The sequence below is a fragment of the Trachinotus anak genome, unplaced genomic scaffold (assembly GCF_046630095.1).
Source record: "Trachinotus anak isolate AG129_WGS33_773 ecotype Australia unplaced genomic scaffold, CSIRO_AGI_Tana_v1 ptg000021l, whole genome shotgun sequence".
In the NCBI taxonomy this organism is placed as follows: Eukaryota; Metazoa; Chordata; class Actinopteri; order Carangiformes; family Carangidae; genus Trachinotus; species Trachinotus anak.
The window spans coordinates 21,933,319-21,961,097 of NW_027273872.1; the positions used below are offsets into that span (position 1 = coordinate 21,933,319).

A 27,779-nucleotide genomic window follows, 5' to 3' on the forward strand; every position below is an offset into this window, starting at 1 on the left:
CAATTTTGGGGCGATAACAGCAAAGAGACTCTCTGAGTGTTTGGAGCTGGTCAGTGACTCTGATTAATTAATCCCACCGGTCACAAATCTGACAACAATTTCACATCAAGTTTGTAAAACTAAAAGAGTAGTTTATGTCTTTATGACTCTCTCAAGTCTCAACGATATTACTCTACTTAAATATAAACTTGATTCAATGTGAGGGTTGTAAATTGTAGATAAATCTCCTGCTGCTTTAAATCTGTGTAATAGAAACATGTTATAATCATATAATAATATGTATATAATAATATATGAAGGAGGTTGTGCAGCCACATTAATATCATGCTCTTACAACATGAGCTTGAAACACAGTCTTACTTTTGTTTTGATTAACTAAAGAACATGATCCCTCACCTGCTTCCCACCACACTGACAACTGTGTTGTAATAATGTACAGCTGCTGGCACATTAAATCATGGCTCTTCATGGTAGCATTCCCATAACTTGGTTAAAATGAAAAAAAAACACATAAAAGCACTGCACCATCAGCCTTGCAGAAAATTATGTTATTATTCATCACACACAGAGCAGCATGAGAAGATAGCAGCAATTAGCATCTGTATAGCTGCTTTGAACACAGCACATATAGTGTATGGCAGCCTGGACTGGAAATCCATTGAAGCGCTGCGTCAAAGGTGACCTTGGAGCACAAGGAATTCTTCTTATCTGCTCACTATTGTGTAAGAAACTCAACAGGCATACACAATAAGCAGAATGCACCAGGAACCTTTGTAAGGTCAGGCACTGATGTTCCATGTTAAAACATGGAAGAAGGTCGTGATGCTTGAAACGAATCTGGTGCCGTTTCCATCTCTCCTCTCTCCTCGCTCTTCTGCTTCCACGGTTTGCTGCAGCGGCGAAACGAAAGCCTGGCTGTGTGGGATGGCTGAAACAAGGCTGGAGAACACTTGTTGCATGTTGTTACTCAGATTTTGCTCCTCTTCAGACAACTGGGTCTGTTTTCACTTCACTCTTGGTCACAGACAAATTTCCAGCACATTAAGCTGAACAGTATCTCGTCATGTCTGTTTTGTAATTACCTGCAGACTTATTAAGCCACCCAGGATGAAAATATTATCACTTCAAAATGTCACTGAAGCCCAGTTTTGATGCACATGACCTGCTGTGACACTCACTGAGAGTCTGCCCTGTTATGTTACTTTTTACTACAGTTTGCCACAACACCCTCTGTTGTGTTTTTCCATTTGACACTGTAAGGCTGTGTATGGCTGTATGTGAAGGCAGTAGAGTGCTAATTGGTATATGTGCAGGTACGCTGCCAAAAATGTGTTGCAATGAGGATAATTTAACACCATCTAGATTATATGTGTATCGTCTTCATGAAAAAGAATAAGTGACGAATCATTTTATAAAATTTAAATGAGCCTTGCAAAATGCTGCCGTGGCTCATTCTTCTTCTTTGCTTCCTGCTGGCTTCCTTTGTGGTCGTCAGTGCGATGAGGGATTCTTCCAGTTTACACTTAAAACGGCAGTACACTGATGCATTCCCTCTCATCCTCTGATGTCTGCCTTTGTGAGCTGTCGTCTTCTTTGCACTTACTCTTCGACTTCCAGGCGTTTCTTTTGTTTCTGAGACAGCTGCTTCCTTTTCTCTCACAAACTCCAAAGCTCTCTGCGCTGTATCTTTACTCTGATAACCTTCCCACTTTTGGTGAGTGTTTCTCAGGCCGTCTGTCAAACGCTGTTGTTAAATCCGCATAAATCAATTCCTTCTCCCTCTTTTTAGTAGCCTCTGGCTATTTCAGTTATTTCCGACTGATCTCTTTCCACCTTGGCCGCCTGACCTCCGTGCCCTCCTGATCATGCATTTCAGTCCTGATACCTCCCTCCTCAGTGACACCCATACCAATAACCTGTGAACTGCAGTTTACAACCTGTTGCTGAACAGCAGGTCCAACATTTTTCCCTCCTTGTACTTTGAGACCTGTGAAGGTTACTGTCTGCCAGCTGCAAAAAGCAGAGCAAGAACCTTTCTTCCTACCAGTTTTTTTTTTTTTTGAACTGCTGCTGGTAAGAAGCTCCTGATTTTCATGTTTCACATCAAAGTCTGTTGGCATGTTATTTCTCCCTGAAGCCAACCTGTGCTTCTCAAAGTTTCTCAAAGTCTAAAGTTGTAATACTCCTGCTGAAAATGGTTTGTTAACGTTCGATACTTTGTTCCAAGTTTATGATCTCTGGCCCGTCAAGCACAGCGCAAACACAACACATTCAGGGTTTCGAGCTGTTACAGTGAACACTGGGAGCCTTACTCTACACGCTGCAGCGCTGTAATAAAACTGTCATTGATGTCCTTGAATCCTCAGGGGTTCAGGCAGTGAATCACAAACACAATCACACACTAACACACACATACACACACACATACACACTCACAGTCCATTTGATCTCATGAACAGCTGTCGTCTTCAACCAGTCTCACACTATAACAGAGTAAATACAGTGTGTAGCAGTACGTCACAGTACGTCTCAAGTACTGTACATCATTACATATTGGAAAACTACATTAGAGCTAATATAACAAACCATTAATTATTAACACAGCGAGGCGCTGGCCTCATGGATGGAAGGACTGAACAGGCGTACCGGGCACAGGCCCAACGGTCAGGAGGGGCTCGGAGGTCAGAGCCTCTGTTTGATGTGACTTTTGTTGGAAAGTCAATCAAATGCTACAAAGTCACATGAAACAACCACAAAGAGACACATGAGACGAAACACTTACAAAGAAACACAAAACGTCCTCAAAGAGCCACAAACTGCAAAACAACAGTTCAGTGTCTTGCTCTTTTGTAGGAGGCTGGTCTTTTCTAATCTTTTATTAAAATCAATATTAAATATTAAATCCTTGTATTAATTAAAACTTGCTCTGATCTCATTTGCACACACACTCACGAACATCAAGGGGAAAGAGTGTAACTTAATGAGTGTAATGTAACTTGTGTTTTAGCGTCGACCTTTAATATCCTGAGGTCACAGTAGTTATAATAATTCTGAAGCAGCAGGGCTTCTGGCTGCAGGTCAGATACAGAGAGCAAGAATTAAATTGTTAACACAATCTTTGATCCACTGAAATTTCTTTGTCTTGTCGCAACTCTGGAGCTTCAAGCTCACAGTTAAGGCAGCAGCCGTCCAGACGTCCCCACGCTGTTCCACTCCATCTTCCCTCTCTCCGTCTCTCACACTCCTTGTTCCTCTCTCCCTGTCCCACACTGTGCACCCATCTGTCTCAAGAACTTCAAAAACACTCTTTCCCGTCCTGCTTTTCTTTCATAAGTTCGCTTCAGTTCAGTCCGTTGCTCTTTTATGTCTCCTAAGCCCTTCTTCAAAAAGGAGCCGATCTCATCTCTCCTTACTATTCATGCACTTTATGAAACGGCGATGCAAATATTTCTTCTTTAACATTTGTTTGTGTTTGAGAGCGAGAGCTGCGAAATTAAGCCAACGCATGGGCGTGACGTGCTGCAAGCATGAAAGATAGACTGAGTGGGAGTGTATTCATCTTAAACCACAGATCTACTTAGAGACGCATTTTGGATTAATAGAGCTTGGATGCTTGATTTGGAGTGGAGCACTCAAGCTATGGTAGTCATGACCTCTCTCATCTCTGCTCCACTCTGGATGGGCCCTGGGCTTTTTACCCACATCCTCAAATCACAACCCCAGAGAGCAACAAGAGCTGTGGGTGTGTGTGTGTTTGTGTGTGTGCAGTAGTCTGTGTTTGTGTGTCCTGTGTCTGTGTCTCGGTCTGTAGCGCTGGAAATGAATCCATTATTGGAATAGCCTTTCACTCAAGTATCACTTTTCTGAGAGGTAGGATTCCTTGGCGTCCACAGATGCAACCACTGTATGTGGAGTTTGTCTGCCAGGCGAGCATTTGATTGGGGTGTCGGCTCTCTCTCACCCCGTGGCTGAGTTTTGGCGAGAGGTGTGCGATGTGTCTCACAGCTCTGGCATTGCTTGACTCCAGCTGCCTTTGAATGCAGCTTCAAAGCCTGCCTCGCTGAATGTTTCTCTCCACACGTTCTGGCACTATTCACCAACTCCCTCCTCCTCCTCTTCCTCCTCCTCCTCCTCCCCTCCAGCTCTCTGCTGTGTTTTTCCAGTTCACTTTTGCCCTCATGTCCTTCCCATCTCACCGTGTCCTCTATTCTGCTGCACACCGTGCCCTCTGACAGCGCCTGCTTGCCGGCCTGAGACAAAACACGACTCAACTTTGACCTCGGCAAGGGCGGCAGCGCCAGGGATCAATGTGGTCAATGATGAAGGACAGAAATATGGAGGCAGAGGAAGCAGCCTGTCTGTGTGCACATCCTGTTCTTGGTCCTGAGATTATTTTATGATCACTTCATATGAGGAGATGGATTTTTGCAATATATGGATATTGATGTGGTCAAACTCAAGCCAAGCACAAAGCATCAGAGCATGAAAGCATATTTTTAAGAAGAATTTGTGTTGATATTCTCTAAACGGATCAGAGGGACTGACTCACTGTGTGAGACTGAGAAAAAGCCTTTTTGCTTAATTTTCTTATGGGTAGTAGATGACAGGTAATAAGAGCAGCAGACGAATTTTCATTGTTGCTTACTTTGTCTAGCTGTGGGGAAACATTTTCCAGAAGCTCATGTGGCAGCAGATAAATGAATGAAAAGAAAAATCTGCTAGTGTGTGTGTGTGTGTGTGTGTGTGTGTGTGTGTGTGTGTGTGTGTGTGTGTGTGCACAGCTCTAGTCCTTACACCTGACTCACACCTTGCCCTCCCACTATGGTTTGCCAAATGTTCGCCCACACTTTCACCACCTGGCTCCCGCTGTGCGCTGTGTGATTGCATTGTGTTTGTCTGTGTGTGTGTGTGTGTCTGTGTCTGTGTGTGCAGCGAGGTGCTCTCTAACAGATGGAGTAACCTAATACACGTCTCATTTCTGCCCTGCTGTCCATTGGCCCTCATGGTCTGCTGGTGATGCTATCTGGGCCTTACCAGCATCCTGTCTCTTATGTTCCTGGAATCAGCCCACCCCGCCCTGCCCTTTCCGCCGCCGTCACCGCCGCCGTCCCATAAGCCCCGGGCACCCAGACTCAGACACACGCAAGAGCAGCCTGTCAGGTGGAGCGGATCTCAGGTTACCTGGGACAGGTTGCTTTGGGGGGTTGATTGAGATGTGTCTGGAAAAACAACATATTGTTTACAGTCAATGAACAGATGCTGCTTGTATTGTAGACAGACTCATAAAATCATAACTGAAAGTGCAAATGCAAAGGCTGCTGGGAGGTGTGTGTATGTGTGTCAGCCTATAACTGCAGCTGAAGTCACATGATGAGACATTTTGTTGTCGGCTTTATAAAGATTTGCTCAATCAACAAGCTGAAAACTGTCTGTTTCCATTTGTTCCATCAAAAGTGAGACTTTGGAGATACAAGGTTTCCACCTGACACACAGTGTGCTGGCACGTGTCTTTGTGAATGGCTCTCCAGCTCTTCTGCCAATCCTCTCTCTGTGTCTTGGACAGGTACTGTTTTGTCACCGGGACCAGGTGGCAGCGGCTCCTCCATCCGTCTCCGTGGCGGTTAGAGGTGACACTCCATCAGCCTAATGGATTAGCCTCATTGGCTGGATAATTTATTGATGTTTTCCTCTCTTGGGGATAATGGGTGCATGGGCCGCTGATTGATGAGCGCGCACATCTGCCTTCGCAGCGTGTCAACCACAGCCAGCGGTCAGTCAGTCAGTCAGTCTGGTGCGTTATGAGCCGCAGAGCTGACTTATGTAACACCCAGACTGATGGTCTCACCAGCATCAGATGTATTCATTTGACAAACCATTCATAGATTACACGAAAAGCCTGTTTGATGTCAGAGCTGGAGTCACTTGCAGCTTTAAGGTGTCAGAAATAAGTGACCTCCCTGCAACATAGATTTATTAGGTTCTTTAACACTTCAGACAACCTGAAATCTGCAGCCACTGATCACAGTTTGATTGGTGTCTTTGATAAATGATATGCAGAGAAACTAGATATGATGATAAAGTCTTCACTGCAGATTAACATACTCACACTAACAACGTGCTCTGTGTACTTGCTGAAGACCGGACTTACTTGGATCTAACACTCAGTGGATTCTGACATCCATATTTTAATGCCCAAGGAAGAAGAGAGGCCCAAACCCCTTGGAGTAAACATTATCTGGCTGTTGAGAAGGTGGTCAGAGTTAAAAGAGGAGCAGCAGAGACATTTTCCCTTTGTCATGTGCTGCTGATCTGTCTGTAAAAAGCCTCCAGTCTCAGAGGAGAAACGGTTTTCCAGCAGCCAGCCCTCTGCCTCCATCTGACAAAATAAATGCTACTGCTAATTTTAAGTGTGACCCAATATGTTTCTGTGGGCGGCTGCTCTGGTAATGTGTGCTCTTGACCTCGTACAGTTGTATCCAGAATGTCACAGGTCTCTGACATACAGCCCCTCTCCCCTCCATTAGAGGATACCCGATCCTGCACAGGCTTTCACTGATGACAGAGAGCGAGCAGCGTGCGCAGGAAATGGGCTCACAATGGTTCCTACCATGACCCCGGGTACTTAGAGCCATTGAATTGCATTTATGAAGAGCCCTCTGGTCTTTTCTCTTTACCGTTACAAAGTGGATCTGCGTTGTGGTGTAAGAGATACGACAGGTAGCAGCTGAATTACAGGGTTTGATGAAAGAGGCTTTCACAGAAATCAAGAAAAGTGAGAAGATAGTTTCGAGGTGGATATGCATTTTCTAACCGCCTCCAACTTTCAATCAGTAACCAAATATAAGAGGCCTCTGCTTGTGTCTTACTAGTAAGACTTTTTTTTTGTAAGTCTGTGTGAGGGCGTGTCCTCCCTCCCTCCATTCTGTCTCCTTGCCTCAGCTGGTAATCTGCACATCTGTCAGACATTCCCCACAGAGGGAAGAGCTCCGCCGACACAACAGGACAGCCGCAGCCTGAAAGTCTGCACAGATGTGCACTGCTCCAGAGCATCCGCTCACACTCACCCAAACATCCTCAAATGCTTTTCTTAACCTTTGCTCACCCAGTAACTCTTTTGCAGAGCATGCATGCTGTTTTCCACCCTGTTTCATATTCAAACACACAGCCACAGTTTGCTGCTGCTTACAGCTGAGGTAGTGACGGGACAAATGGCTCACTTAAAGTGACGCTATGTAGCTTCTGCACAGCGGGAAGATGTTTCACTGCTGTTGTCTTATGAATAAAATGCTTGAACTTGAACTGCAGCCTACATGGTCACACATGGAAATTATAATCAAGATTCTCCTGACTCAGTAAATTTCAAATGTAAAGATCATCATTTAATAGCAAGTGACACAACACATTGTCTTAGCTTAAAAATGCAGCCTCGACCTGCTGTGTCCTGCTTTACATGAGGTTGTCTTGTTGTCTGGAGTAGAACACAATTTTTCGATTTATTCTTAAAAAGGGCAAATAGTTACTGACACTATACAAAAGGTATTAAATTGGTAACTTAAAAAAACTGAATTTACTGTTAGGTTGGTTAATTGTAATAATTTAAATAAATAGTGTAATTTGTATGAATTTAAACTTAGGCAAATATGTTTACTGACTAATGCTCTGTCTTGGTTATTTTGAATTTATTGCACACGTTTAGGTACATGTTACAGTATTTCAGTTATTTGTTTGTACATATCTGGTTGCACAATGTTGTTACCGCTGTAAATGTATAGCTTTTTAGTGTATAGTTTCTATTTCACTGCACCTGAACTATGTTGCATGAGACAAATAAAGGTCTTGAATCTTGACTGTATATATGTTAGCGGTAGCAACGTCAACATCGACAGTGTGACTTTGGATGATCTCAGAGTTTACCAGAAAATCTAGTACTTTTTATTTTTCTCTCCTTTTCTCCTTAAAACTGTAAATTCATGAATTACAATCATCAACCTTTAAAATAATCTCACATTTTTCACTCAGATTTCATCTTCACCTCCAATCCCCGCACCCAGAGTTCATTTGCATCTGTCCATGTCTACCTCAATGTACTGACATTATTACGATATATTGCAATTCCTCTATTTTCTACATACCATGAATGCAGCTTAAACACTCATTCAGACATATATCAGGGAGGGTGGAGGAGGTGAGTAAAATGCTCACCAAAAGCTCCTTGGGAATGTAACTCATTGTTCCTTTGTTTCCTCATTGTTCCACATGTGGACATTCAGCAGAACAAAGGAGCCAAAAAAGAAAACCAAAGCCTCCATAAAGGGACAAGGGAGAACTGTAGGGGAGGCAAATTTGAGTGAAAAGTCAAATTCTCTCTTGGAGGCATTTAAGCAAATAAGTCAAACAATAACACACATGAAAGTCACACATGTGACTTACACTTTGTCATTATCTTCAATAATCATTGTGACCAAACATCCATAAATCTGCTTAGAAATCTGAGAGGGAAAAAACTGTTTTTAGATTTTCTTCAGTGTCAAAGTTCTCTTGTGAGATGTGTCTGTGTAAGTATTGGTTAATTAAAAACAGGAATTACTAATAGCTAATTTGGCATACTTTTTTTAATGGTGCCAATTTGCTAGAATGTAAACAAATAAAGGCAAAAAAAAAAACACCCAAAAAACACCACTAATAAAATAGAAGGACAAACAGCTCTTCCAAAAGAAAAAACACCCTAAGAGATCCATAGCATGTCTCACTGGACGGGATTGAAATTACAGGAGAACCAGCAGAAAAAACAGCAGGTAGGACAAAAGTCTGAATTAGACAAGCTTACCACAGACAACCTGTCTCCTGGTGTGATGTTCACTTTTGCGGTAAAGCTACTGAAAAGGACATGTAAAGTCAAACTGACTCCATGACATCAGTCACACAGTAACATCTGTGTAGGGGAGACTGGGGATGGTTGTAACATGGGTCATTTGTAACACTTCCAATTTCTCCAATCAGGGCCAAGTTCAGAATCACATGATCATTTTGTCAACCACATGTGAGGAAGAAGGGCCAGGTTGGTTTTTTAACTTCATTTCTTTTTGTGATGGAATTGTCTGCTTTATAGTTCAACTGTTCAACCTTTGATCGTGTTTATTTAGTGTCTATGTCACAGACAGACACACACAGACACACTTTCAATATCGAGTTTTACAACCTTTATATCATAATGTTACATTTCACTCCAGGATATGTTACAACTAATGGGTGAATTGTAACATTTCACTCGTGTTTGAGACTAAACCTTGCACTTTCAGTTTGTGCTGCAGAGATAGCACCTTCACCATTTAGCAGCAGACATGTTTGTGTTATATTTTTAATGGCTTAAAAGAGCTCCATGATACATACAGAAATGTCAAAAATGTTACAGCCATCCCTGTATCCCCTTTATAAGGTTTGTTAACATTAGCCACCATAAGCTACTATTCATACCAGGCCAAGTGAGGCTGTCGCAGCAAAAGCCTGGAGCAGATTGAACTGAATTGAACTTTTAATTGGAGTAATGAAAGGAAGATTGTGTTAATTCTTCTCTCAGAGGTTACAGATGTGCACCATCAGGAGTTAGAGTGACAGAGCAATGTTAATTTCCTTTGCTCAGATATTGTCGTATTCCCATACAGACCTCCTTGTGTTCCCGAAAATTACACACAGAAACGCACATTATACGTCCTCCACAAAAGAGACAGAGCTGTCATATCGTTTCTCAGTGCTGTCCAAGGACCTAGAGCCCTGTGTAGGCTGACAAGCTTCATTTGACCTCGGAGAGGCATGAAGAGAAAGAAATTAAACTATCCAAGCACGAAAAAATCAAATAACAAAGATGAAATGGCGAGCTGCTGTAGTACAAAAACCAATCACTTCCTCTAATGTTCCCTAAACCAGTGCTTCCCCCACTCCGCCCCCCCTTCCCCGCCCCCACCGCTCCCTCACAAAACTGTTGTGCTATCGCTCTCAACAAAGTGATGTAGTGGACTAGCTGCGGTATAAATGGGATTTCAGCATCCCTCGCTATTCTCCTGTCCAGAGCTTCATTTCACTGACTCTCAGCTCCCCTGCTAAGTTCAGTAATGGAGCTTTAAATCCCTTCTGTTGTTGGGTCCTCACTTATTTTGCTACCGGGTCGATGATAGAGCTCTCGCTTCTTGTGCCACCTTGTTGATAAGACTTCACTTTGTGTCTTGAAACGCCACTGATTATTTTCCCTCTGCACATTGGCCACGCGCCCCTCCCTCCTGCATGCTCTTTGTGCTGTTTTCCCCTGAAGACATCCTCGCGGCCATGCCTCTCCCAGCTGACTAATGTATTGAGATTAATACTTTCTTTTAAAGAGACTTTTTTTTAAGATTCTGTGAGCTTTTTTTTTTTTTTTTTATAGTTCGCTCTTTTGTAGTATTCAAAGGTCAAACCCCAAATTGTGCTTTTCATCTGTTGCAGAGACTTTTCTCTCTTTATATTACAACTCATGGTCTATTAATGCAGTATTGTGTGTGTGTGTGTGTGTATGTTTGTCCTGTGCATGTGTGAGGAGTCCCATTAGAGAAAACAACAGATCGAGACAGACTGGGTAAAGGGAAACAGCGGCAGTGTGCGTGGGAAGTTTTCTCAGGCTGTGATCGTTAAGGATGGGATGGGTGTTTGCATCTATTTGAGTGTTTCATGTTTTGGAGCTAAATCGCTGCCTATTTGACAGCCTGGTGTAGTTTCTGTGATAACTGAGGCGTATCGTCACCTGCTGTAAACAACAGCTCTCAGAAGGTGGTTTAACTTTCACCTCGTCTGACTCTTCCTCTGTTGCTGTGTCTTCTTCCTGCAGAGGCCTTTGACCTGGTGCTGCGCCACGGCCGTAACTCCACCCTGGCCATGCTGAAGTCAGAGTTCCCAGGTCTCGCAAGTGGGGCCCAGGGCTTGGTGGGGCAGCTCTTCCTGGACATGTCGCTCTACATCCTTGGCTCAGACTCCACAGTGGACCACATGGTGGTGGTGCTCTATGGCCGCCTCTTCCCCCTCATATACCGCCGCCTGCTGGGGGGCAGTGTGTCGTCTGCGTCTGAGGAGTGTGTAAGAGGAGCCTGGAAGGACTCAGGAGCATTTGGCCCTTATCCCAAACTAATGATGACCCGTCTGTCTCGCTCCCTCCTGGCCACACGAGTCTTCCTGCAGGCGCTGAACCTGGGCATCGAGGTTGTCAACACAACAGACCACCTGCGGCCCGGCCGGGACTGTAGCCGGGCCCTGCTGAGACTGTGGTACTGCCCGCACTGCCAGGGCATGCTGGGACCGCCTGCCTGCAGAGGCTTCTGTCAGGCAGTGATGCACGGCTGTCTGGGGGGAGCTGCCGAGGTTCAGCCTTACTGGAGGAGCTATGTAGACGGACTGGGGAAGCTGGCTGGCTCCATGAGGGGAGAGAAGGACATGGAGGCTGTTGTTCTCCGACTGCCTTCAGTGATCAAACTGGCTGTGAAGCACGCTGTGAACGCACGCAGCCGCCTCAGCGCCCTGGTGAGTCCAGTACACGAACACACGCAATCGTGCCTAACAATACAGGGGTCTGCATTGTTGTAGCTGTGATCTCAGAGGTGATAACATGAAATAATTCTCCAGGAAGTCCAGTTTAGAGACATATTACTGTCAGCACCAAAACACAAAATGACTCTGGAAATTTGTAATTTTATTGTTATTTATTTTTATTTGACAGTTGTGAGGTTAGCAACAGAATTAAGCTACTATCACACTTACCTTTATTTCTATTAACATTGGCTCTAGGGCTGAAATGATTCCTCGATTTACTCGATTTACTCGATTAAGAAAAGTCATTAAGGGAAATTCTTAATTTAATCCATGACGGCTCAGTCGTCACTGGTAGAGATGAAACAGTTTCTGGTTTCACAGTATCACAGTAAAAATGCCAGACTGTTAGAATTACCGTTTAAATTTTAATTATCACTACAACCGTGGCCGATTACCGTGGTTAATTACTGTGGTTAATTTAACTCACGTTAGGTTCTGTAGCATCAACCAGCAACAGCCTCCCAGACACGTGCGTACCAAGCGACGTGGGTTTGATTTGTGTCAGTTAAAACATGGAGGAGGGCGGTGACAGTGCTGCTTTCAGCCTTCTAAAATCCTTTTTATACCAAAGTTAGTGGGTATAAGTGGGTTTTTTAAATGCAAGTAAACCCCCTAAAAAAAGGTGATTGTCTCTTTTTGTCTCTCTGCCTGACGAGTTCGGAGCGATGTCATCACATGCACACAGACCACACACAGACGCAGGAGAGAAAGAGAGAGCTGGGTTTAGTTCTGACAGATAACACTGTAGCAATTTAATCAATAAAAATGTGGTAATCCCAGAGTCATTTCTGTGTCTGTGAAGCTTGCAAAAGATTACACATATTTTTACAGCCATTTTCTTTAGTAATACTTGTGTATGAGATAAAGTCTCTCTGGGCCGGTGTGCATCATGTGACCTGATCCTGTTAGTATTTGTTCTTATCTGTTAGTATCTTTGTTTAACTTGGACCTGCAGTTTTCCAGTCACCCAAAGGAAACAGTGATTCATTGTGTTTGGAAATGGAGCGCTGAATATTCGAACCATATGTCAGCACCTTATTTGGTAAAATATCACACTACTGTAAACTCCTGCAGCATCACACTGTCAGACTGTTTACTCTTCAATATTTATCTTTTATCCACATTAGACCTGTTAAATCACATTTTTGTGTGAGGCAGTTTTTTCGGACAGCTAATATGGCCCAAACCTACGGTGGCCCTGAGAGCTCAACACACTGCAACTTCAGAAAACACATGCAAATAGACAAAACACAAACAAATTCAGAAAACATCATCATTTTGTCAACATACACTGAGAATAATCACAACACAACAGAAGTGTTTCCGGCTGACAACAAAAAAATGATGAGGGGGACGTCCCTGAGCCATGAAGGTGATGACGTCCCAATCGCAGCGGCTACAGGTTCTCCCTGACTTTCACTATCAGAATAAACAACTTTAAAACAGTGCTGGACCCACCTAGGACACGTGGATGCATTATAACAATAATATACCATAATACATCCATGTGCACGTGTTGTTCAGTGCTTTTAACTATAAAAGTCACAAATCAGTGAACAACAACTGGGTCCCAGCCTGGTTCATCACTTTTTAATGTCCCCCTGGAAACACTTCCATTGTGTTGTTCATCTGTTTGGTTGTGTTGTGAATATTTGCAGCACATGTGTCAAATTGATGAAGATGTTTTCTGAATTTGCTTGTGTTTTATATATTTGCATACATTCTCCTGAGCTGCGGTGCATTGAGCTCTCAGGGCCACCGTACAAACTTCATGCCATTCATGTTACAAAGTGAACTACCAGGAATGTGCCTCATATGTATTTGATTGACCAAAGAAATCCGCTGCCAGATTAAAGTTGACCCACGTTCAACTTTTTTTCCAGATGAACCTGTGGTTTGTTTTTGTTTAGTTTTTTTCCCATTGAAATTAATGAGGAGGCAGAATTTTGTGATGTAGTGCTAATGTCATGGCCGAACCCTACACCCGAGAAAAACACTCAGGACATGAGGAATGAAAGAAATATGACATTGCTGCAAAGTTAATTTCAGGTTGGAAGATCTTTATTGCGTGAGGGAGGATAGGTTTTTTTTTGCCAGATAAATGATCCAGGCGACATTTTTATCACAACAAAACAGACTTCACTTTATAATAAGAAATCACAAACACACAAACAGGCACAGCTGCAGCTGACCTACAACATATTACCTCTCCACAAACCAAGAATGCATCTTGGACTTAACTGAATCAAGACAAAGAAATAAAGGAGGGAGAGGCAGTTTTTTTTTTTTTTGGCGGTCAGAAAGAAGCTCCCAGCACGTCACACTGAAACTCGTCTCTCACTCCTCAGCAGCGGTGACCCGTTATGTGTGGTTTCAACTGCGATAAAACCGTCAAGCTTGTTCGCTGCCCTCGTGTGAAGCCGGGGAGAAGTGCTCATGAAATATGAAGGCCTCTCTCTGCCAGAGTTACAGAGCTGGACGTGCTTGTGCTCCTGTATATCTGCTGAACTTTTCACTCTAACACCCCAAATCCCCACGGTGACCAAGTTTCCACTCAGAAGCCATCATTTATTAACACACAGGTTGACCTCACTTGCTCTGCAGCGCGAGGGTGTGGCTGCATCATGAATTGCTGACTTAGGGGAAATTGCTCTCTCTCTCTCTCTGTGAGATCCTTATCCAAAATGAAACACGGCCTGTGTGGCTTTATTTAAGACTGCAGTTCCAGTCACCACAGATGACTTTACACTGTGTTTACGACTCTGAGTCTGGTTCCAGTATATAGGATTAAAGCTGCTATGGCAGAGCATTGTTTAGCGCCGCCACAAGGTCGTGTGTGTGCGTATGTGTGGGTGAGTGTCTGAATGTAATCTTGTGGAGACAGTCTTTGCTCGGTGGTGTCATTGAAGGGACAGACGCATCGTTTCCCTAAAGACTAATTGTGTCTCACTGAGGAGTCACAGGAGACCAACCAGAATTAGACAACACCTGATTACTTCACCTCAAATAAGCAGTTTAACATTTGTCTGAGTGAACTTGGGGATTAAAGGACCATTGCAGTGTTTTTTGTGTTTCATGTTGCCAATTAACTATAAATTGTTCCATTGTTTGATATATATATATATATATATATATATATATATATATATATATATATATATATATATATATACACACTTTATATAGCAGTACAAGAAGAAAGAAAGCAAAAAGTTATTTCAAAAAGAGCAGTTTGGAGACGCCCCAGGATCTCACCATGTAGAGCGTGAACCATGTGCTAAAGCTGAGTCCTTACCACAGTGGCCCCGGTTCGAGTCTGCTCTTTTCCATGCAGACAGAGCAGATTGTCCTAAAGTGATTTTCCTGGATTTTTACCCAGGCAAGTTGATTTGTTTTCTGCTCCAACACTGTTCACTGCTCTTTATAAAATATGTTGTTCAGTGAACTTAACTAAATGTGCAGCATGTTGTAATAATGTTGCTCATCCTGCACTAGAATCCACCAGAGTAATAACAATCAGTAAACAAAACCATATAGATTGTGTTTCCCATCAGAGTTTTTTTAAATATATATATATATATATTGATTTTCATGCCCATTTCAAGTTGTGGTCCACTCATCTCATACCCCATTAACACTGACAACAGAGATTAAACCCACTGTGGCTTTAATCTCTGTTGTCTGGTGGTTTTCTTCCCAACCCTGATCTGGATTTAACATTAGTCACTCACTGCTCGGCTTTGGTGACCAGGTATCTCTATGGGGGATATATATATATTTAATGATATTGATGAAGAGATGTCATTCAGCCCACTCCTTAAAGAGAGAGAGAGATAGAGAGAGAGAGAGAGAGGGTGTAGGAGGAAATAAAAAGCATGCACATGTGGATAAGTGAGAGAAAGGAGGTGGGCACAAATGGACAGAGGGAGAGAGATGAAACGTTATTTGGTAATTACTCAGTCTAATTCTGTGCGTGGTTTAGCTAATGAATATTATGTAACTACACTGCAGACTAGGTCGCCAACGACAACTAGACATTAAGCCGTGACAGATGTCTCACATGAACCCGTCAGACGCAGATTAAATGTGCAGACTCATGTCATGTGTGAGTCTCCCTATATGAGCATCAGTGTCCTTAGTTAGACCAGTGGTGTGGGCGGGTTTATGGGGGGGGGGGGGGGGGGTTTCCTCATGTGTACTTGTCTGCCACAGGATCTTTTTTAATCTCATATTGGAACAAGTCAGAAACTTTCAAATCCTACACAGATTGACTTTGACATATGTTAATGTAAGAAGTGTAATAAACAGTAGCGGTGCTGCATCCTCCAGACGACGGGTGCTACCAAAGTGTGACCCTTCGTAGCCGCCGTAGACTGTGAAGGCTGAACCAGAATGAGGTGGTCTGACCCACTGAGGCTGAGCCCACTCTAACCATCATGTTGCAGAGCATGGCTCCTGTCGCCTAGCAACACATGACAACACATAACTTTTTTTCACAAAAACTTGAGGCTGTAAGGCCCTTGTTTTAACATTTATACTATTCACTGCTGAACTGAGCTGAAACCCATTTCTTACATTTAAAAGTGTGATCCTCCGTGTCTGCGTTGTTTGCTGCCATATTATTTTCAGTACAGCTGTGCAATGACTCTTGGGATAGGTAAGGCCCAGGAAAAGGACACATTTGAAGGAGACTTCAAAATAAGAACCGCCTTCAGTCATGTGATCAGTCTTCAAATGCAGCCTCCGTAGGATGCGGCCCCTGAACTTGGACACGGCGAGTGTCACGTCACAAGTAGCACCGAGGACATTGTTTGTTGTTGCATTTGGTGGAATTAAGTGGCACATCATTTGTGTGGCTGGGACACAAACCTGTCCTCTTCTGGCTTGGACCACGACACACTGACAGCTCATAGCATCACTTTGTTTCAGTTCATTTAGGTTAATAACTAGACACAAGTGAAACAGAATACTTGAGGTTATTCACCCTAAATCTTCACATTAGTAACTGTGGATGCACTGGGAAGTGAAACTTGTAGTCAGCTGGAAAGTCTAAACATGGTATGTGGCATGTGGCAAATGGTAAACATCAATGTAAAGTATAAATGGTTCACTCCTCCTTTAAATACAAGCTTGGCTTCACTGTGAAGGGGAAATCTTGTAGTGATACTTCAGTATTTTGTACAGCAACATAATGGATCCGCAGACAGAGTACTATGTCTTGTTTTGTGGTTTCCAGTGATTGTAAAAGCTGCAGCCGTGGTTGGTGTCTCCCACTTAACCTCCCCTCCACTCAGAGTGAAGACCCCTGTTACTGAGGGTGACAGACGGATCACCTCTATCTGAGTAAAAGAGTCCTCGAAGTGTGAGAGAGAGACATCTCTTACTCTTCTCTGTGGACTTGAAACATGTAACTCTCCCGGCGAGGTGACCACTCATCGTCCGCCAGCCCGCTCCCCGGCATGTTCACATTCATTTCCTCCATCCAGTGTGAATCAGCCACTGCTCAGAGAGATGAAGAGGGCAGCCAAGAGCCCTGCAGCTCCAATCTATTCCCCTGTCAACTTCCCACCCCACTCCTGGAGCTTGATGTCATCCACCTCCGTCTCCACATCTCATCCTCAACATCCTTCTCTCTCCTTTCATCCCCGCCATTTATTTCTTTTCCTCTCGTTCTTACGCGCCACTGTGAGAGAAGATGCATGATTTATGAAGCTCTATTTTTACCAGTCACTGAGGAGAAAGAGAGGGGAGGAAGAGCGACAAAGAGAGGGAAAGAAAAAGAAGAATGGAGAGTGTGAAGAGCCAGCCCAAGGGGAAGGAGGACAGTGTGGAGAGTGTTGAGTAGACATACATCACCCTGCGACCCCTCGGCTGAAAATGAAGACGAGAAGTAGGTTGAGACAGAAATATGATGGATCTGACCAAGATTAGAGACGATACACCGCAGAGGAGGGGAGTTGTGTAATGTAACACACTCGACACGGTTTGATGCTTAGTTATAGGTCTAATATCACACATATCTCTTTGTGTGCCTCAGTCAGTAACACACTTTTTATCTGCTCTTATTGTTGTCTTCCCCTCTGTGCACAAAAATAGCTCAAGCAGATCAAATCTTATCGAGACTGTTGCTTCACTGAGGAAACAAGCACTAATTAAATCTCTGCTGCATTTTTATTACTTATTAATCCGTTCAAACATGTAGGCTACTGTAGACACAAGAAGCAGAATCTGTTTTGAAGATGTAAAAGCCACTTGAGCTTTTAAACATGCAATAAATCATGTTTAGAAATGCTCGAACACATCATCCAAATATCATCTAAGTTATTATTCTTCAAGTCTTACGTTCAATTTGAATTATAGAAGATAAACTGTGGTGTTTAGGAGTCCTTAAATGTGCAATCAGTAGTTTGTTTGACCATGTAAATTGCAGTTATATTGCATGTGTAATTGAACTGTTGACATAATAATGAAAAATAAGGCCATTAGCTGTTTATAAATGAATAACAGCATTTTTAAAAAAAAAATTATTATTCTACAGTCGTTTACACAGAAAAAATGAATTAAATTAACCTTTCATGCAAAACCTTCTTCTCAAATATCCAGTCTTCTCCTAAATGCAGGGAATTTGCCCCTTATTGCACCCTCTTGGGGAATTTGTCACATTAGACCTGTTTTCTATCTCACTTTGAAGAAAACATCATGTTCTTAATTCAGACAGTTCCTCCTGTTTCATCTGCACCAGACATGTGTCTATAAAATCAAAAAGACATCACACCGTAATAGCTTTTCACAGCTCTGTATGCTTCAGGAATTGCAGAACTGTGAGTGAGGAGTGTGAAATCCATTTTCTTACAACCTTGATGCACAAACAACTGAAGTCTCATTTTAAATTAGACTCTAATCTGCACATCAAGTATTTTAGAGAGATTAACATCCTCAGTCACATTCAGTATTTAGTCCCCTTCATGTTTTAGCACTCACAATTTCAGGTTTACAATGTTGGCCAACTTTGTGCTGAAATATTGATAACTTACCATTTTCACAATATTAGGGATTTTTTTGTCATATCTTATTAATGTGAAGCAGAGATTTCTGAACTGGTGGATTTAATACATTAGAGTTAGCTACTGATCTGAACTAATTAATTAAATTTAAAGATCAGACTAAAAGAATCTGAACTTTACACGAGTCTATGTGTGACTACATGATTGATGCTTTAATAGCTTTGATCAGTGTATATCAGTGCTTTGTATTTACATGATATAATTGCACGCATACGTCCTCACATTAGGGTTTGATATGATGGATGAAGACTTGAAATGATTATCTTGAAGTAATGGATAAAGAGTGAAAGTAGTAAATGGTTTGCGAAAAGTGATAGATTAATGATTGAAATGGTTAACTAAAATTGATCGATTAACAGTGGAAATATTAGCTAAATGTGACGGATATGTAGTTGAAAAGGTTAGCTAAAACTAATAGATTAAAATATTACATTATTATTATTATAAATGTTACATATTAAATAAATGTGTTGAAATATTAGCTATTTAAATATGAATTAACAGTTGAAATATGAGCAAAATGTGATGGATATGTGGTTGAAAAGGTTAGTGAAAAGCACTAGATTAAGGACTGTAACAGTAAATTGTCTGAATAGTTACCTTACAGTAATGGATGATCCAGTTTACAGTACTTCATGTGGGAGTAATACGAATGCAAACCTGACCAAACACTGACTGTTCAATCTTATGAAAATATATATAGTAACAAGATCCATAGAAATGGTGTTAAAAGACATTTAAATCACAACTGAATTCATTTAGTGGTGTCTGTTAAAGGGTACGTGAACTCAGCTGTGGGGGTACATCAGGCAAAAAGGTTGGGAACACCTGACTTGATAAAACCCCTGCAATTTGGATTCAAATCTCAAGTTAAAGACATTTTAAAACAATTAACTCCACATCAGATTGAAATATGTTTCCTCATTTCCAACCTTGACAGTACCCATTAGAAGATGGTACCATGAGACCTGTCTGATCCGTCATTTTCACTGAACTGGGAGAATTTGGAAGCTGAAATAGGATGCCTATGATGTGTGCATTTCACCAGAAGTCAGTTCCTATGATGGTGACAACAACGCAGGGAGGAGGAGGAGGAGGAGGAGGAGGAGGAGGGCTGAGTGCTGAGTGCTGACTCAGTCTCTCCCCTGAGCCTCGACTCCTCTGGAACACAAACATTACTCACCAAATACTCTCCAATATGTTGTTACAGCTGAGCATGGCACCCTGCCACTTTTCTAACACCGATAGTATCGTCCTCTCTCCTGAAAGTGTTTGCTTATTAATAACTCATGGTGATCAAGATGAATGTTGAAGCCTGAACATACATTTAGACTGTCGGGGTCCATGTGCATTGCCATTGATTTCTTGGGAATTTATCTTAACACTGTGTTCGCACAAGCGGAGCACCACATGTAACCTGAGATGCAGGTGTGTCGGTGCATGGACATGCAGACCATAAGGTTTATGTGAGTGTAAGTGTGTGTGTTGTATTACTGGCTGTCAGCACCCCTCTCTGTCAGTGAGGCAGGCTGCTCAGTGCAGATAAAAGTGTGCAGATATTTCCAAGCTCTCTCGCTGAGGCAGGCTTTATCTGCAGACTCTCCTGTTGGTTGTGTTAGTCCAGCCCTGGGTGATATTAATACCCCACTAATGAGCCCCTTCCTTGAAGAATCCAGAAACAATCGTCCGTAGGGGGTGGGGGGGCTGGGGGGGTGAAGGTGGGGGGAGGCTGCGCTCCGAATCAGTCTCTCCCTTGTGCCACAACTCCCCTTCGGCTTCCTGGGAACACACAAACAAAAAGAGGAGCGCAGCTCCAATCACATTAATCATGGCCTGTGGGAGCAGCAGCACTCGCTCCAGGCGCAGGAGAACGAGAGAATTACACAAGAGGAAGATGTGGAGGGAGACAATGGGGTGGCAGAGACAATGGGCTGAAGTGTGTGTGTGTGTGTGTGTGTGCATCGGTGTTTCCCCCAAGTACACAGGAGAGGAGTATCAGTGGAGATGGTCAGTTGGGGATGTTAGGTATTAGTGAAAGCCTGGTGCAGGAAAACCCAACCATCTGTGACTGTTAGGGTGGTTTGTGTGTGTGTGTGTGTGTGTGTGTGTGTGTGTGTGTGTGTGTGTGTGTGTCTGTAAACTAAGGTGTCTGTGCTGTGGCTTTTGCTGTATCTGTATCCCTGGATGACAAGGCTGTATTGATTAACCCTGATGATTCTGTTTTACAGCTGATCAGCATTTCTGTGTGTCAGCACACATTAAGTGTGTGTGTGTGTGTGTGTGTGTGTGTGTGTGTTGGCAGTGACTTTATCATGTAGGAGTGCATGTTTATCATGTTAATGGGCTTAGGTACATTATGTTCAAATGAATAATTACATGAAATGATTCATTTTTGTTTTGCTGGAAACTGTATGTGTTTGTGTGTTTGTGTGTTCACACGGCCTTGGCTACCACCAGATAAAGATGTCCAGTGCTGCTCTATCAGGTCCCATCAGTATTCAGCAGCAGTGGTGCCAGCCTATTCACTTAAAGGGGAGCTGGGCACAATTAGCTGTTAACATTACATGGCAGAATTAAGCCCCGGCCAGTATCCTCAAGGGAAATTAAACCACCGGCAAATCATTAAACCACAAGCTAAACATTAGCAGCCATTTGCATTTTTATTGCACCTGAAAAGAATGTGCCAGGTCCATTATCTCTGAGAGACAGAGAGGGACTTCTTATTTATTATTGTTATGTCGTCCGTCGTGGAAACACAATGGCATTTATATGGGGAGAGAAGAGGCAAACGAGAGGCCTTATTTTCACGCTCGTGGTTTTGGAGTGTTATGATTACAAATTCGAACAAGGCGGAAATGGCAGGCAGAGGATACAATGAGTTGTTTGCTATGCAAATCCCCTTGCTTTCATCCCTCCCAAAAATAAACAAACGCAAACAGATGACAATTTGCAGAGGGGCTCAGCTGAGTAAGGCCGGCAGTTTGGCTGTTGACAGGTCCTCGCCGTCTGCAGTGTCATTGCTATTAAGAGTTTGAATAAACAGGCTCAGTGCCAGGAACTGGGAGCAATGAAACATAAGTGGGGCGAAGAGGTTTGGGGAACTGAATTCACTCAGTCGCTGCCGGTTTCTCATTTTCTCCCCTCCCCTCTGTACCTTGCAGGTGAACGGGATGTGTGGACACACTCCTCAGCGGGCCTCTCGCTCAGTCGGATCTCCTCCTCCCCAGCCTCCTGCTGTCTCAGCAGCCCGTAACCCACAGCCCTCATCCTCAGACTCCGATGAGACTTTGGCTAGTCTCCGCAGGTGAGGAAGTCAGGGTTGTAATCCAGACTGAGACGCTTCCAGCTGATGAAGCAGCACTCGCACTCCACTCTGCAATTTTTGTGATATTGTCCCTGACAGTGTGGGCAGGTTTCCTCTTGTTTCCTTGTGAAACTCTTTCTCCACTCAAGTGTTTTTAACACCCCTGATGTAGTAACAGGCTTAAATGAACAGTGTAATGATGCCCAGCGGGGCTGCTGGCCTTGGCAGCACAATGACCAGATTAATGTCAATTAGGAATAGAGACACTGCTTATTCTAGCCTCTTTTACTCTCTCCTTCTTGAGAGGGATCTCACTTTCACTGCTGCTGAATTTCCCTCTTATTCTGTCTTTGCCTCTTCTTCTTTGTCTCAGTTTGTTTCTTTCCTTCTTCTTCTGTGCGACAAAGTCTGCTCTTGAATGTGACTCATACTCAGAGGGTCTTTCTGTCTCTGTTGAACATGTCCTTTCTTTACCTTCTTCAGGGAGTTCATATCCAACCTGAGGGGCTTCAGCTCCTTCTACAGTGGTCTCGGGGAGGCGCTGTGCAGCCGCGAACCTGCTCCAGCGAACCACTCCCTCTGCTGGAATGGGCAGGAGATGACAGACAGGTAAATCAGTGTTTCATTTGTCTGAATTCACAGTTGCGTATATACCTGCTGCAAGCCCCACGTGCACCCACTGAGAAATCCACCCTCTAGCACACCCTACAGCCCGCAGGCAGGTGCTGCTCAGGTTTATTGGCTTTCTAAATGATCGGTTATACAAATAGTCTGCCCTGATTCCTGAATTCCCAGCACTCCAGCAGCGCATCTAGGAGAGTGTAGGTGAGTTGAAGGGTAAGTTTGCCTAGAGCTGATGAGCCCCCCCCCCCCCCCCCCCACAGAGTATGAGTGTAAATCTTGACTTTGGCTCTATGGGATGTTATTAATGTCAGGCGTACTGTCACCTTCTTCTCGCTTAGTTAATTGCAGTTTCGATCGTTCTCTCCTCCTTCATCCAACATCTCCTGTGCACCCTGCAGAACCTCATTTGGTTTTCGCAATATTTCACTTCACCCCTGTCCTTTGGCTGTACACATCATAACTTCTTCCTTTGCGCCTGCACTGTCAGACGGCCCCAATTTCAATTTGGCTTAGATAAGTTACAGATATCATCCATTTCCTTTTTTGCCTTGTAAATTGTGTGTGGACTTTAATCAATGCAGAGGCACAAATTTCAGACGAGGTGTGCTGCAGGTTAATGTTTCATCTCTTGTTTCCGGGGAGGAAAGTTTCTTAAACTGTTGCAAAGATAGAAAAGAGCCTCAGTCTGAGAAGACATCAGGTTGGCAAAGGGGGCAGGGCTGTCCTGAGGGGATGATTACAAGCTGGACCGAACTGTGATAGGAAGGTGCAGGGAGGCAGGAAAGGAGACGAAATGATGGAGAGATTACAATGTCTTGGAGCAAGCAATTCTCCATGTCATCTGTGAGGGCATATGCCTGCAAATTCACTCCGGGTACATTTTCACTTGGAGATTTGTTCTGGATCATCTTCCATTATCCTCCCAGATAGGACCTTCTCCAGCCAAACGTGGCATTCATTCTCATATTGTCTCATGCAGATAAAATTAGATTGGGTTGGCTGCAGGGGATAAGCGCTGGAGGGGTCGGGTACTGAATGTCTCCGATACTCGAGGAGTGATCTTTGGAGCTAAATGTGGCGCTTTTTATCAGGCGTATTTACCATCCCACCTGGAGCCAAGATCAGAGGAGCAACACTTTTCACCACATCAAAGAGCGTTACACTGATAACTGTGATAATAGATGTGCCGCCGTGTCGGCTCAGAACATTACATCTCCATTCCTCTTTTGGATTTAATGACAGTGTAAACTCATGTGCATGTGATAGCTGATAAAAGATTAGATGCTGTGTCAACTGTGAACATTTCATTTAGGGACTGTACAAACATTAATAGAAAGTAGAGGAGCTCAGAGAAGAGGAAGGTTTTTATTATTTTTCTTTTGCCTGAACTTTGGATAGTCTGACTTTTTTGGGTAAAACAGCAGAGGTTCTTTTATTTTTAATCATGTCCTAAGATTTGTTTTATTTCAGACGTCCTTTGTCATATAGTTATTAGTTACAAAAATAGTTACATTTAAAAGACATTGCCATATGTAAGGGACAATTTTTCTGTCTCTGCATTTCTTGCAGGAAAAATATACATTGATCGACATCACTGTGAATGTGGCAAATGGTTTGTTTTAAACAGGATGTTAAATTAGCCATTAAAGGATAAATACCTACATCAAAAAGACTAAAGGACAAGTTATGCTAGAAAAAAACATTTGTTTGTAGGCTATGTGTTGTCCTGTCACATCAGATATCACAACTGATTATATGTAATCTGAAAAGCCAGCTGTCATAGAGAGTCACGGCGGTTGTGCCTTAGGAGGTAGAGGAGGGTCCCTAACCAGAAGGTCGGTGGTTCGATCCAGTCTGTGTGTTACAGTGTCCTTGAGCCCTAACTGAAATGCCCCGAAATGCCTCTGGTGTATGTATGAGTGCATCTATGTGTGAGTGAATGGGTGAATGTGGCAAGTAAAGCACTTTGACTCTCACTTTGAAAGGTGCTATGTTAGTGCAATACATGTAATCCATGGATTGACATCATTTAAATATGGCGCTAGCAGTCTCTCCTGGTAGGTATTCATGGTGCTGTGCAGTGGGCGGTAATGTAGCTTTGTCAGTTTTGGAAAGTTACAGCCATGCTAACTGTTCTATTCGGCCTTCAGCACAGATTTCCTATGACCTGAATCCTTATGCAGCATGCTAGCGTGCTCACAATGAACATGCTGATGTAAAGGAATTTTAATGTTTTCCAGGCCAAATATACTAGTTTAGCATGTTAGCATGCTAACTTTTGCTATTTAGCTCTAAACATGAAGCACAGCTGAGGCTGATGGGAATTTCATTAGTTTTGCGCTTTTATGGTCGTAATCCAGAGTGTTGGACAAACTATAATTTTGACTTTGTGATGGTATGAGAGGAAAAGTTCAGGGATCACCAAAGTGATTATGGTTCACCCTCAGGGGAACATGAACGTCTGCACCAAATTTCATGAGAAAATCTCACTAAAACCCACATTTCACAGCCTCACGGTAGCACTGGAGAAGTCAGGTGATCATTAAAGTCATTATTATCTGGGCACTGATATATAGATATATAGTGTATATACTGATAGTTGTTGAGATGTTTCATTCGTGACAAAGTGGTGGACTGACTGACAGACTGACAATGCCGTCCTCAGATCCAGCATGTATGAAAAAGACAACTTTCACTTGTCTACGGCTCAATTCCGTTAAATATTAAGATTTGATATGGGGTATGCAATTAATCAAACTGTGACAATTTAATTTACTGTTCCGACATGACATTCATTTGACATGTTGTATGAGGATGCTGCAGATTTATTTAGGTTCAAAGAAACTCTGCTTTGATTTTTTTTTTCTTGCACAAATCTTGCACAATCTTGTGCACAATCTTTTGCAAATCTTGCACCCCCCCCCCCCCCCAATATCATCTAAATGTGATTTTGTTTTTGCGGAGCATGACATGACATTCAGTCAGAAGATATATTAACAGTAAGAGCCACACTGTTTACACACCACATTCTTCGCCTTCGGACCCTGTCTGTGTGCTCAGGACTGGAGGTGTGACCCATCAGGTGGTGTGAAAAGCAACAGTCTCCACAGTGTATTCTTTCAACACCTGGACTCCTGCTTCTCTTCTCCCTCTGGTGTTTATTCTCTCATTCAGACTGGACCTAATAGCATGGTAATTGGTGTTGGATTGGATTAGGTTATCAGTGGAGCTAACTGACCTGATCAGCAAACAATGATACAGAGATGATCGCACAACAGACTGAGTGCTGACAACTGAGACCATCATCATGTGAAACACTAACCTGCCTTGGCTCCTTATCCCAACTCGAAATCTCTCTCCACTAATCCTCCTTCCTCGACCCATATTTCCTCTGTTCCTCTCTTTAATAGATCACACATCTCTTTCCATTATTAATGTGATAATTAGCAGTGGAGAGGGGGTGAGATCATGGCTAATAGGAAGAATAAATAACAGGGGAAATGTAATTTGAGTTTAATGAAAAGTCTGACTTAGGGGAGAGTGAAGGAGTGATGAATGGAGATGGCAGCTGAAAGGTGTGTATGTGTGTGAGTGTGTAGGGCGCGTGAGGGTGCTCAGGGCTGTGTCACAGAAATGAGAATAGAGTATGACCTCATACTTTGCACAAGCGCACACACACTCACACACACCAACAGGTATTTTTTTCAAGGCCCTTTTCTCTCTCACTAACCTTTTCTCTGAAAATCATTTTTCCCCACTACGGCCCATTTGTCCTTCATCTTTCCAACCTTTGCTGCAATATAGCAGATGACATTTACGCTGCAGTGTGACCTCTGCCCCCTCCACTACTCATATCACTGAGGTGTCTGAGGAAGATAGATTGTCAATCCTGGCTATACTTAATCTGGACGCACTTGCCTCCTACGTGCAGGAGAAGTTAGTCTCGTCAGAGCGGCGAGGGTGGGGTGGGAAAGGGTTAATTTCCGGCGCTGCCAAAAGTGAAGAAACACCTGCAGGAAAGTTTTTACATGAAAGACAACAACTGAAGAGAAATGTGCCTTTCAGAGTCAGCAGCTCCTCCTCCTGATAACACACACAGGTGTCAACAGAGCCGGGTTTCCTCAGGTACGCACACAGACATGTAAGCACCTGCCCGCAGGCTGAACGTACCTAAATATACCCCCAGTGCTAAAGCGGGACAAAAGTTCATCTCTGCTAATGTCCTCTCATTAACACCAGATATAATTAAAAAGCCACTAATTGCCCAGTTTAATGTGCATGAAATTAATCCCCAGCTAGACTTTGCATAATAGTTAAACTGCTTTGAAGATGTTGTCTCCTCCTGGTAAAACTCATACTTGTAAAACATTTTATACCAACGTGTAGCAGCCAAACAGATGTCTGCGAGTTCAGTTTTAGATATAATCCCCGCAACATCAATAGTTTTAATCGTCTTGATTAAGGCCGACGCTTCAACGTGCAATAAACTTCTTTCTGCATGATGGAAGTCTCCACAACTAAAAATGTTTAAACTATCTTTAAACATCAACTGTTAAAAAAAAAAATACTAATCTCTATTTAACTTTATAGACCTAACGTCTCCAGTGAGGGAGAAGTAAGTCCTTTGGTTAGGGTTGAGTTACAAATGAACTTTCCAGCTCTGCAGATCGGCCCCTGAACTAAAAACCAGAAGTGCTGCCGTTCATCGTATCGACACTAGATGGTGACAAACGCCTTGTTTGAGGAGGTGGAGTGTTGGTCAGTTCATGATGTCGTCTGCTCATGAGCTTTACACTGAGCTTTTTGAGTCGGTGAAACTCTTTCAAAAAAATTCAACAACAAAAGAACTGATCGTTTTTCTCTCCATGTCTTGTCAGGTTTCCCGGACCCGGCCTGAAGCGACTGCACCCCAGCTCTGAGTCCAGGAGCAACAAGCCCCCTGAGCCGATAATCAGCCAGATCATAGATAAACTCAAACACATCAACCAGGTGAGCTGTGAGAGTGTGTTTGTCATGTGTGCTTGTACATAAACCATCTCTTGTGTCTAAAAGTGTCTTTTATGGCTTTGATTGTAAATTTAAACACTTCAAAGAAGCGGTTTATCTGTTGCCCTCTCCTCTGTGGAGGTGCATAGGTTTACCTGTCTACTAGATCTACTTCTTGCTTCACAGTTGGA

The 27,779-nt window shown here is 43.1% G+C and overlaps 1 protein-coding gene across 1 annotated transcript in view; it reads left to right on the top strand.

The window, feature by feature from the left end:
• The window catches only part of gpc3 (glypican 3), a 109,742-nt gene that overhangs the window by 52,731 nt on the left and 29,232 nt on the right, over window positions 1-27,779 (top strand). The window contains exons 4-7 of the mRNA XM_071457175.1: window positions 10,856-11,541; window positions 21,836-21,978; window positions 22,462-22,587; window positions 27,480-27,591. Of these exons, the coding sequence (XP_071313276.1) occupies window positions 10,856-11,541; window positions 21,836-21,978; window positions 22,462-22,587; window positions 27,480-27,591 (1,067 nt within the window). The remainder of the gene's footprint in view (window positions 1-10,855; window positions 11,542-21,835; window positions 21,979-22,461; window positions 22,588-27,479; window positions 27,592-27,779) is intronic.